Source organism: Hoplias malabaricus, chromosome Y (assembly GCF_029633855.1).
Source record: "Hoplias malabaricus isolate fHopMal1 chromosome Y, fHopMal1.hap1, whole genome shotgun sequence".
NCBI lineage: Eukaryota > Metazoa > Chordata > Actinopteri > Characiformes > Erythrinidae > Hoplias > Hoplias malabaricus.
In genome coordinates, this window is record NC_089820.1 from 16710053 (window position 1) to 16722769 (window position 12717).

A 12717-nucleotide genomic window follows, 5' to 3' on the forward strand; every position below is an offset into this window, starting at 1 on the left:
TTAGATTACTGACACAAAAACAAGACCTGTCAAACTGTGATACATACGTTACTTAAAAAAGGTATAATAATAAATAAATAAATAAACCCATAATGAATGTGCAATTCATTATAATTAAACAAAGAAAAAATATAATATACAGTTTTCCTGTTTTTATCAAATAATTCATATATACAAAAAATAAATTAAGGAACATTTAGAAATGAAAATACTTGATAACTGGACTTCTAGATACATTTTTGAGTTATATAAAAGTAGGACTTAATTGAATAATACCAGGCAAAATTACAAAGTAGGCATAAGTTTGTTGGCGTCCCCAAACCTCCAATGGACACTAAGGGCTTTAAGAATCTAATAAAGCTTAATAGAACAGAACAAGATGATGGTCGTTTGATCTAAAACCAGTTACCAATTTCCAGTTCTATTAAGGGAGCTGATAAGCAGGGGCCAGGCCTGTGTCGGATCAGGCAGCTTTCACCCACATGAAACCCCGGGCGGCCTTGTTTATCACCCGGGCAATCATGAAAGCGACCTGTCACTTCAGAAAGCCCAAGCTGACGTGCAGATGCTCTCAGCAGGACTGATGCAGGCATTCCAGCCAGTGGGATTCCTCTTCCCGTAAATGCTATTATGATGATGTCAGAGCCCAGAAGCCACTGCGCTTATTTAGCATGATGAATGGTCAGCAGCAAGCAGCTGTCACTGTACGTCCCCACTACGCACCTCTATGGCAAGTGCAATAAGCCACTTTATGGTAACACACACATACACACACACTCATCATCTATATCCAATGCTTCCCTGTCTTGCTTGGAGAGTGACTTTGCCGGCAGACACGGACGCGGGAGAGCCGGCGCGTGTGCGTGTTTTATGACATTTAGATGGAAGAGAGAGGGAGATCTCCCTTAAGTCAATTTGAACGCAGAGGCCGATGAAATTACACAGGTAGCAGTGGGCGGCGTGACAAACGACTAGCCGCAGTGTACGGAAATAACTCGGCTGGGGGAGACGCTCTCCGACGGAGAAAAGAAATGAAAATCTAAATTACAGTTTACAGTACACACATAACTACAAACGGCCTGTTTTTCCTCGGTAAATAAATAACTACGGTATGGGAGGCAGTGCAGCGAAGAGAGAGCAGATAGGATGTAGAGAGAGAGAGACAGAGAGAGAGAGAGACACTGAGTGAGCACATAGCGCCCACAGTCTCACCAAAGCACAAACTATTTGAAATATCATTTTTACAAACACAGCAGCACTTTTACCATGAGCTACAGCAAGAAAGACAAGATCAACAGTGCAGAAATGATACAGAACATGATATGTATGAGTGAATACATGTCTGCAAGAATATGTACATAAAAATCACACACATACATTTTTTGCCAGTGCAGCTGGAACCCTAGTGTTGTATGTGTGTCCACCCTTTATGAGATATTCACTTCTTCACACTCAATAAAAACAGAGCTGTATTTGTCTAATTAATCTGGCTCCTTAATTCAATGACCAGTAAACTCCAGACAGCAAAGTCCGGCTACATGGTGACAATTTAAGAAGAAATCCGTAAATATAGTGTAATGATTTAAGAGTATATAACTCCTGTTGACCATAATATACAAATTATATCAGCTGATATGGTCGATGCCAGGTTAAAATCGGGACTGTATTAAAACGTACTGGTTCAGTAAACAAATCCAAACTGAGAGGCTGTACCTTCATGGCCCTGTTGATGAAGGGGATCTGGGTTCCACTGTCTAGGTCATCATTGATGATGAGGCGTCTGGCCCACTGTCCTGCTCGAACCACACCACTGCCCTGGATCAGAACCAGCAGCTTGTCTGTGTTAGTCAGGGCATCCTCACTCAGATAAATAAAACTTTTTGGTTCATCCTCTGTTGCATCCACCTGTAACATTCAGGTAACGTAGTCAGTTTTAAGCAGCGGTAAAGGAGGATATGTATAAGAAGGACAAATGGGATTTCTGAGTGGTACGGCTAACCCTATAGTGGAAATCTGAATGGAAAATAAAGACAAAATGTGAAAATTGGCTCGTTTAATTTTAGGTAAATTGCCTGAAAACGCATGGCATATGTGGATCAATTTTTGAAGTTTCAGACTGTATACCTACAGACAGACAGACAACATCCGAATATAAAATAATTACAGAACTTCCTTAATCTGGAAAAACCTCAATCCTATTCTACATTTTTTTCTGGTATTGAAAGCTTGTGAAACTCTTCAATCCCTTGATGTATGTCAACAACTATATTTATTTTCCTTTCATTAAAGTGGGGCAGGGCACCAGATACACAACGAATGGAATGACTCATAGACTAGAATCATTCATTATTAATAGCACTATGCCAAGAGACAGGCAGCTCCTGAAGAAAGTCAACAGCTGTCTGTCCATGATGACTTTATTACACTGCCATGAATCCTCCCTGCATTTCATATTGTTTTCTGCCCCAATGAGGATCCGTACAGACAAATCTGAGATGCTCACGAGGGCCATCTAAGTTACGTAACTCATTTTACTCTGATATAGTCTTATTGTAACATCTTCATCCTCATTCTGGCATTACTTCCTGCTGTTTCTGTACTTAATTTTAATGTCTCTCCCTCAAAAAGGATTGGGTGAACACACTTCATACATGCAGCCATGTGCAGTCTTTCACAGGTGGGTGCACCCATCAAATTCCCTCACTGACAAGAACACAGCAGAGTCTCAAAACGAAATAATGAGATAAATACTGCACACATTTAAAGAGGTTTACAGCCCATAAAAACTTCCAACTCCTCTCAGATAATTTACTTCCAATAAAATGCTGCTCTATTAGAAGGCCATTAATAACTCTATATTATAAAATACAAATCAGCAGCAACGTATAATAACGCTTTGCTTTAAAAAGATTAAGAGTCCAACCAATTGTTTATAGGAGCAAACCTGGATTTCTAACACTGTCTATTACATTAAGGCCTTTTAATCACATTTAAATATAAAGCAGATTAAGGAAAGGCTGTTCCAAGCGTAATATGCAAAATCCAAAATTATTCAGTGCAGTGGAGCTATTTGAACAGAAAGCGAGTGAAATGGAAGCTTGCTTCCTGAGAATTCACTAAACTCTAACTTCACTATGAGGCAAAAGCTTTTTACATTCAACTTCTCGTTAACACCCTGTTTAATCTCCAGCGGCATAAATCAAAAGTAGGAGGCTCTTTTTCCTTTCAACTGCACTTACTGGGAGCATCTCTTTCCTCAGCTTGCAGTCTTTCTCCAAGCGTTCGTAAACATATTGCGTGATGATCTGCAGGAGAGAGGAGAGAAGAGAGTCTTTTATTTGCAATCCCAGCATAATTAAAAAAATGACCTGTACTTACCATCAGTATTAGGCATAACAAACTCTGAGCTAACGCAAATAAGCGCTGGTGCTCTCTCGGTGGTATGTGTAAATTGAGATGGCTAGAGAGCCGTGAGATAGTTCAGGCCATTTAATAGTGCAATTTGCTCTATAAACACATGTATCATTTTGTCAAATGGTTTAGGATGTGCTTAGCATTAGCGCGTTCTGACACAACACACAAAGTACATCTATATACACACAGCTATAGCTCCATTTAGATGTAGTGTAAGCAAAGCAAGAGCACTTCTTTGCATATGTACAGAGCACATACATTTGGCCTCTAGACACCTAGAGCGAGGAAGATAATTGGGACTGCCTTGTTCTGAGCCGAGAGAGCAGAGAGTACAGCGGCTGTCAGCCCAAAGCGGGAAAAAATCTTGACTACAAGCAGTGAGTTGATGTAAGGTATGTTTATCCCCCAAGCTACACGACTAAGGAACTTGTATGCAGTGTAATTTCAACCCAGGGCCAAAAGTTTCATGGTTCAACGACATCAACAACTTTCGGCGGTTTCTTTCTTGTAGTTGTTGTTTGTTTTCGTTTCTTGTTTTTTTCTCTTTCCACCCGATCAGTAGCAGCTAGAAACACAAGGCTTTACGGGATGGATCTGGAAGCCAGCAGAAAGGTGAGGTCTGAGAATGGCGAACACGGCTTGGCAAGGGTCAGCAGGATAACCTCTGAAGAGAGAGAGAGCTTATCGTCCACACAGCACACATCCTGTGATGATCAGGAAGCTTTGCGGTCCAGCAGGACAGACGGGGTCGGGAGGGGTGAGTGGATGGGTTCTGGGGATGCGCTTTAAAAGTGAGTAGTCAGCTGTTGTGGTGTCACAATGATCTTCATTGCTTGCGTGACATCCACGGTTTCCTATTGTGAATAGAGAGCTAATGAATGAAGGTTGGATTAAGACTCTTAAGAGTTGAGTCACCAGAATTTTATCATGCACACATTATCTACGCCTATGTTTAAGCCAACAATAGAAAAAGCACTTTAAGCAACACAAAGCTGATAATAGAATTAAAGATTAAAAAGTTTTCTAGCGTTTCAGAAATTATTTGAACTGTTTATGTTTCAACAGCGTCAGCGAATAGAATTTAAACGAGAAACAATAACATTCTGCTTTGAAATTTGTGAATAGAAGATTTCTGATCATTAGGTTTGCCATGAAATATTTTGCTTGATGGAAATGTCTCCTTGTAAGATAAGGTGAAAAAACAAAAGAAACTTATGGAAAAATAATAATACAATCATAGAAATGTACTCATTTAAAACCATGAGACATAAGCTATTGCTTATTTGATTACAAACACCAAAAGCACATTAAGCCCAAATGAGCTAATGCAATAGGATATTAGCAGCCATCAGCGGTCAGCCAGCCCAAATGAAATGACAGATCTCTCTGCTGAATCCAGCGGAGGGGGCTACGACTGAAACATTGTAAAAATGTAGGCTGTTCAACGGCACCTAATTCACTAAATGTCAAGCTCTCTGATGAAGACTAAAATGATTGTGAAGTGCAATATGCTTGTGTTTAATGATATCAATAAGCCTCGCAGGAAATTTCATTTGTGCTCCGTTATTGCTTCACCATCTCAGGTGGCTTCGTGTGATTGGGGCACGAAAAGGAGAAGAACATAGATGGTTTTGTAAAGGCACCTGGGACAGGGTCATGCATATTTTTTCACACACATAAGGCATCAGGTTGTGTCCAGTTTGTAAAATATTACGAAACATTTTCGAGAAACAGTGTGCTTTTTTGCTCTCCTTAAATGAGGGTTATGAGCAAAGCCAAAAGTACAGGCCAAGATTTAGTGTCACTGATTATTGGAAGCAGATGAAGCTCCAGATAAACATCTGGAAGATCAAAGATCAGCAGGGCCCTTAGGCCTAGATGTGGCCAGTAACCACCCAACAAATAAATGCAATAACATCTAAAGCCAAAGACGAGCATGCTTAAGTTAAGACATGCACCGACTTTTTGAAGTCACATACAATGATATGCATGTACAAGTTTGTAGAGACCCCTTATAATGAATGTTATATAGCAAGTACTTTCAGTTGCACCCACTGTTCACACTGACATTCAACTAAGCTTGCACAGGCCGTGTAATCTCTGTAGAAATTCAATAAAGTGAGATGACCTGTAGCAGATGCACAAGCTTGAGCACATGAGCTATATTCTCTGGAGTGATTAAGCACCATTCAAAACCTTGAAGGAGTTGGAGTGGCTATTTCTTTCAATGCAAAGCTCAAAGTTCATCGCTATCTAACCTATCTAATGCTCTTGTGGCTGAATGCTATCAGATCCTCATAAAAATGTGCCATATGAGGCTTTCAAAGAGGAAGTCAAAATAAAAAAAGTATTTTGGTGCCCTAGTGACCCTGAATTGGATAACACACACACTGTGGTTTAATCTGTGGAAAACACTGCTTCAAAAATTATATTAAAACAGAACTCTGAAGAAAAGTGAAGAAAGAAATTAAAAGAGATGGGGGAAAGGGTATTGGGACTCGACTGGTATGAATATTGTGTCACTATTGCAGACTCTAAGAAGCTCTGTTCACAAATCAGCAATAGTGATAAAGTATTCACACCAGTCCAGTCCCAATTCTCAGTGTTTTTTCCCCTTTTAACTGTCCACATACTGATAAAACCATGAGTAATAATCAAGGACTTAAAATGAAATGTTCTGCAGCATTTCTGTCCTTCACACTTCACATTATTACGCCTATGCACAAACTGAAAATAAGCCACACAGGAAGATTTTGTGCTGAATCCCATAGGTGCATGTGGTGAGTGACAGATGAAGAACTGCTATTGTTTTCATTCTACATAATCATACAGTGCAAGTGACCGCCTTCCCTGCCCTCCTATAGACACAGTAGAGCACGTTCTCTCACGTTTGACACAATCACGGCCGCCTGTCAGCATAATTAGAGCGCAGCAGAGTCGCGTAATTAATATTGTCTTATTAGTTTGATAATGAAAGCCCCGCAGGTAAGAATGCTAAGTGCTTCTCGCCTCCCCCTTTTTACGTGATGTGGATGGTGATCACAGGCCTGGTACAGAAGATGGTATCCTCTAAGAGCAGGACCAAAATTCAACTAATTGTTCTTCAGTTGAAGAGTCCTGAATGTGGTGGAGGAGCATTTGTGCTGACAGTTCAGAAACTGCAAGCACGCATTCTGGTGACTTCAACAGGATACTGGTGACAGTAATTCATTTTTAATCTATTACACTTTTACAATAATATATCAGCTACTAATGTGAAAGGGGCATGTCAGCGTACAACTGATTTCAGTCAGTAATTTCAATCAGCCATTCCAGCCTTGCAATACATATTTTATTGCATTATTTACAGCTACAGTGTTTATCTGTAACAGTTTGTTTCTAATCATTTGAAGAGAATTCATGATTTTGTGTCATTTATTTGTTTGCTTCCATCACTGTTCTCTCACTACAATACCCAGCATCCATTATACAACCTTTGGGAATCCCTTCAGCTGTGATAAAGAAATCCTCACTGCTGGCATAACCACGGATGTGGAGGCTAATAAAAGCAGATGTGATATTCAGTTTTCTAGAAGGAAATAAAGCTATGTTATGGCAGATGGCCACCCAGCAGGAAAATATATATTCCACAAGCCCCTGGTTTTCAAAAAAATATCATCAGAAAGGTGTTTTCCTTGTATGTGACCTTGAAAACGTCCCTGCATGATGTGGGATGGCATGTTTAGAAAAGGTATGGCTCATTTTATTTATTCATGGTATTTATTTTATAGAGTGTCACCGTCTTTTAAAATGCAATGAGCTGGAGCTTTAAAATTGCACTATGTTATTTTAGTTAGTCACTAACATTTACTAGTAATTAAGAATAAAATAAAAGCAACATACTACTAAGCCAAGCACAATGGAGAATTGTTTCTTAAAGGCCTAGACAAGGATGAGTTAGTGTCCACTGTAAAAATATCACGTGGAAATTAATCTTATTACATATACCCCTCAAGCCACAACAAAACTAGCATGAACATTTCCTCTCCCTTAATCCTTCATGAGAAATTCACAAATAGGGCAGGGTGTTCTCAGGCAAGCAGCACCACAGGCCTGTCGGACCACACAGGGTCAGCTCCAGGGCATGTGTCCACGGCTGGATGGGGGGTGTAGTTGCGATACTGGGGGTCTGGTTTGCGAGGAAGTTGTCGGGCTGCTGACGTGAAGCTGTGTTCTGCAGGATCAGGGAAAGGAAGGAAGAGTCTTAGCAGGGGGATCTGCAGGAGAGCATTGCGGAGACAGAGCGTCTGAGAGTACAGGGTCAACATTAATCCACAACACACACTGTCCACTGCCAACTCACGCACTGCAACACAGCTGAGAGGAGGACAGAAGGAGGGAGGGACAGAGGAGCAACAAAGAGAGACAGCCTTGACCGGAGGGAGCGTCTCGTATGAGTGGGCGAGCGATAAGTCTCAAACACACACACACATTGTGGGGTCTTAATGAACAGAACTGTGTCTCTGGAAGTTGATCTGTTTGTAATCTCTCATGTAGGAAAATCCTCTTCAAACAAACGGTTCAGGAGGAGGTGGGGTATTGGGCTCTAGGAAAGTGAGTCAGGGGGGGAGTGATGGAGCAAAAGAAAAAAGAATGAATAAAAAAAAGAGCAAGACCTCCCACAATGTCTGTGTAATGCACTCCAATCCTCCTCATCTAGATGACCTTAGTCCACAGGCGATAAGAAGTTTTTGGCTAGGATGTAAGAGGAAAGGGCTGTCATGTGAAACTCTGACCCCTAGAAACGCAGTTCCTGAGGGGCTTGAAAAATGAGGACAGGTGCTTATCAGTGCAGTTTCACATTAACCCTGACTAGCGATAACTCCAGACACCAGGTAATGAAGGCTAATCAATAGTGCAAGTAATGTTTGTCTGGGGCCTTGGTGAGAGACTACACTGATCTTAGGCCAGTCCTCAGAGGTTTACATTGGCCTGGAAACCAAAATATGCTTCCAAAGTATACTAAAACATTTTAATACTGTAAACTAACAACCAGCTTGAGATTTAAATCTCATTCTCAAATACAGGATAATTCCACTGTTAAAATTCTCAATGACTGTTCTCAGTCAGTACAGAACCATCTCAAAATGTGTACATAATTCTGCATCCATTTATTCATATAGAGTTTTGCATGAATGACAAATTTTCGTGAAGTTTTAGCATTCTGTCATCCTATTAAAATGGTGTATAAAGTCTTGAACAGCAATTCCAAATTTCTAAGCAAGTGAAAATAAATAATAAATAAATTGTTTCACATTAACCCTGACTTGAAATAACTCCAAGTTTTAAGTAGTGACAGCTAATCAATAGAATGTTTGTCTTTGAGCCCATGCAAATACAAGATGATCTTAAGAGATAGGCTGACTGTTTATTATAGAGAAAGAGAAAAAGAGCTTTATAATAATGCAGTAAGAAAAGAGCACAGGTTACTGTAAAACTAACAACAGTTAGCAGTAAGATTACATGCTAACAATACATGTTAAAGATTAGAGTGGGAGAAAGAGGGAGAAGAGAGAGAGAGAGAGAGAGAAAATGAAAGGCATGTTGACAATGCACATATAGAATATTAAGCAATATCATGAGAGGGAGTGAGTGCTGTAATACTGAAAGTACTGCAGCGACTCAGTCGAGTATTGAAGAGAACCCCAGTCGTGTTGATATTAAATATAAAGGCACAAACTTGAATGTGATATTGATTTTATACAACAGTTCTACATGCACCATTTATTAACAACAGATAATAATGTGATTTTTATTTAATAATTTATTTGGCTAGGCCATGACTGGACTGGAACTAGACTGGTGCCAAGAAACACATTTCCCTTTATTTTGTCTTGATAATTTGGCAGTGTCTACATTGAAATATATTTCTTTTGCAAGGAAAAGGAATGTGTCCCATTTTCACATCATTGAATTCAGGTGTTTCATTCACTTCAATGGCCACATGTGTATAAAACTAAGCACCTAAGCATGCCGACTGCTTCTACAAACATTTATGAAAGAATGGGTGTCCCTCAGGAACTCAGTGAATTCCAGCATGGTTCCGTGATAGAATGCCACCTGTGCAACAAGTCCAGTCTTGAAATACCTCCACTACTAAATAATCCACAGTGAACTGTCTGTGGTATTATAACAAAATGAAAGCATTTGGGAACGACAGCAACTCAGCCACATAGTAGTAGGCCACATAAAATGACAGCACGGGGTCAGCAGATGCTGAGGTGCATAGTGCGCAGAGGTCGCCAAGTTAATCGCTTCAGACCTCCAAACTTGTGGCCTTCAGATTAGCTCAAGAACAGTGCACTGAGAGCTTCAGGGAATGGGTTTCCATAGACAAGCAGCTGCATCCAAGGCTTACATCAACAAAAGCAATGCAAAGCGTCGGATAAAGTGGTGTAAAGCACATCACCACTGGACTCGAGAGCAGTGGAGACATGTTCTTTGGAGTGACAAATCACAATGCCCTGTCTGGCAATCCGAGTCTGGGTTTGGCAATTGCCAGGAGAACGGTACTTGTCAGACTGCACTGTGCCAAGTGTAAAGCCTGATGGAGCAGGGATTATGGTGGGAGTTGTTTTTCAGGAGTTGGGCTCAGCTCTGTAGTTCCAGTGAAAGGAACTCTTAGTGCTTCAGCAAACCAAGAGATAATGGCCAATTTCATGCTCCCAATTTTGTTGGAACAGTTTGGAAATGGCCACTTACTGTTCCAGGGGCGGCACGGTGGCGCAGCAGGTAGTGTCGCAGTCACACAGCTCCAGGGACCTGGAGGTTGTGGGTTCGATTCGCGCTCTAGGTGACTGTCTGTGAGGAGTTGGTGTGTTCTCCCAGTGTTCGCGTGGCTTTCCTCCGGGTGCTCCGGTTTCCTCCCACAGTCCAAAAACACACGTTGGTAGGTGGATTGGCGACTCAAAAGTGTCCGTAGGTGTGAGTGTGTGAGTGAATGTGTGTGTGTGCCTGTGTTGCCCTGTGAAGGACTGGCGCCCCCTCCAGGGTGTATTCCCGCCTTGCGCCCAATGATTCCAATGATAAGCGGTTACAGATAATGAATGAATGAACTTACTGTTCCAACATGACTGTGCACCAGTGCACAAAGCAAGGTGCATAAAGATATAAATTAGCAAGTTTGGTGTGGAGTCCTGACCTCAACCCGAAATAACCCCTTAGGGATGAACTAGAGCAGAGGCTGTGAGTCAGACCTTCTTGTCCAGGAGTCTGACCTCATAAACACACTTCTAGACCTCATGGAAAGCCATCCTAGAAGAGTTGATGCTGTTATAGCTGGAAAGGGTGGGCTGATATCATATTAAACCTATGGATTAAAAATGGTATATCACTGGAGTTCATATGCCTGTGAAGGAAGACAAGCATATCCTTTAGGCAATATGGTGTTTTATTGATTTGGCTTAAAACTTAGAAAGAAACCATAGCCACTACAAAAGCAAGTTTCTTACGCATGATTTACATCCCTTCCAGTGAATAACCTTATTATAATAAAGATATTTCCCCAGTCTCTATGACTGAATCAGCAGCTTTCAGACACAGGGAAGTGTGCAGATCTGTGGAGACCTAAATTTACCTAATCTAAGCTCAACGCAGAGCAAAGTAAACCAAGTTATATCTTTGGATATGACTGCACAAGAAATATAAATACCCTTCCTCAAAACAATTCTGATCAACATGTTAACAGAAATAGAAGGAACCCTTTTCAGATACACCTTCTGCTCACCTCTTGGCAACAGCACAGAAGATTATACGATTACAGACTTATACCCTCATTCCCTCAGTGCATTCACTGTTAAATCACTAACAGTCCTGGTCCTGTGGTCTGCAGGGCTTTCCACGCATCCATCAATGAAGGAGAAAGCACTGGTTGAAGGGCCAATACTGCACCAGACTTTCTTAGTTTGACTTCCCGGGCCTAGTCAGTCCTTGCTTGGCCACAGCTGTCCATGTTTAGCAAAAGGCTAATAGTGTAATGGTTAATACTGATAGCCCATTTTCCACCTAGCTATGTCACTGCACTGAACCTGTAGCCCCCATAATTTAAGAGATCCTGAGTTGGACATTCTACACAATTAAATGACAAATTTGAAGTCTCCTGTATGTTTGTGAGGTATGGAGGTCACCTTTAACATTAAAGGAGAAAACCTGCAGGTGCACAGGACAGAGCAGAATTACTCCAATTTCCACTCTTACTCAAAATTCCAAAGAATAAAAATAAATAAATAAATAAATAAATACTGGCCCCTCAACCCAAAGGCCTGCAACTGCAAGCGCCAAGTAAGGGGAAGAGTTCCATGACACAGCTAGCCCTGGCTTTGAATTCTCGAAGAAACACCAACACTGAGACTTGTCAGCACCAATCTGGAACATAAACAACTTGTATCACTACAAAAAAACTACAATACCCATTGTAACACACAAACACAAAGCAAAATGCTGTTTATCTGGCTTTAAAGTGGCAGTACGCTGTAGCAGAATAGTAGAGGACATTGCACTGAGCACATATTAATCACAATCACACTGACCAGGTACAGACTCAGTGAACACAGCCGTTCTCCAAATGTTCTAAATTGTTTATCTTGCTGTTTTGATGACAGTTTGAAAAAACTGTATCTGAGTATGGTCATGCCAATAAAGCTTTCTGAGCAAAACTGAGAGGTGTGCGAGTGGGTCCTTACTCCAAAATACAAAGAGAGTTTTAAGCCAGGGGGTGCATATACATATAAGCAGCCCTTGTAACAAATGAATTTAAAGAGAGGGTGTTACTGTTAGCTTATTTTCAACTATTTTCTTTCCTTTTAATATTTGTTCTTTGTTTTTAATGCAGTTTTCAGGCTGCTAGTGGGAAGAAATAACGTGAAAATTCCCATCAGATGCTTTTTGGTTGCACGGTCTGTGTGAAGTTCTTTCAAACACAGACACAAAGACAAATAGAGACTTGCGCACACACACACACACACATACACACACAAACACACAAAGCAAAAACACACACAGAGTGAATGCGTAGTGTAATGGGTGCCTAATGACCACCTCAGGTGTTACCTCTGAAGCCAACAGAGGGGTAATATGTTTTTAAAGTACACCTTCCCTTGCAGTTTTTTATTCTCTCTCTCTCTCACTTACTCACTCCAAGGGGGTGGGGGTACAAGCAATGCTGCTGTGTGATAAATCAAGAGAGACAGCTGCCATTTTGTTCTTCTGCTTTTTCCTATTCTTTTTAAGACAGAAGCTCTCCTTAACATAAAAACAAAATGAGCG

At 40.9% G+C, this 12717-nt stretch overlaps 1 protein-coding gene across 3 annotated transcripts in view; it reads right to left on the reverse strand.

The window, feature by feature from the left end:
- The window catches only part of LOC136678603 (cotranscriptional regulator ARB2A homolog), a 172099-nt gene that overhangs the window by 142924 nt on the left and 16458 nt on the right, over positions 1-12717 (reverse strand). For all 3 annotated transcript variants that reach the window (XM_066656649.1, XM_066656651.1, XM_066656650.1), the window contains exons 5-6: positions 3240-3305; positions 1714-1905 (exon numbers count right to left, since the gene is read on the reverse strand). In XM_066656649.1, coding sequence (XP_066512746.1) covers positions 1714-1905; positions 3240-3305 — 258 coding nt within the window. The remainder of the gene's footprint in view (positions 1-1713; positions 1906-3239; positions 3306-12717) is intronic.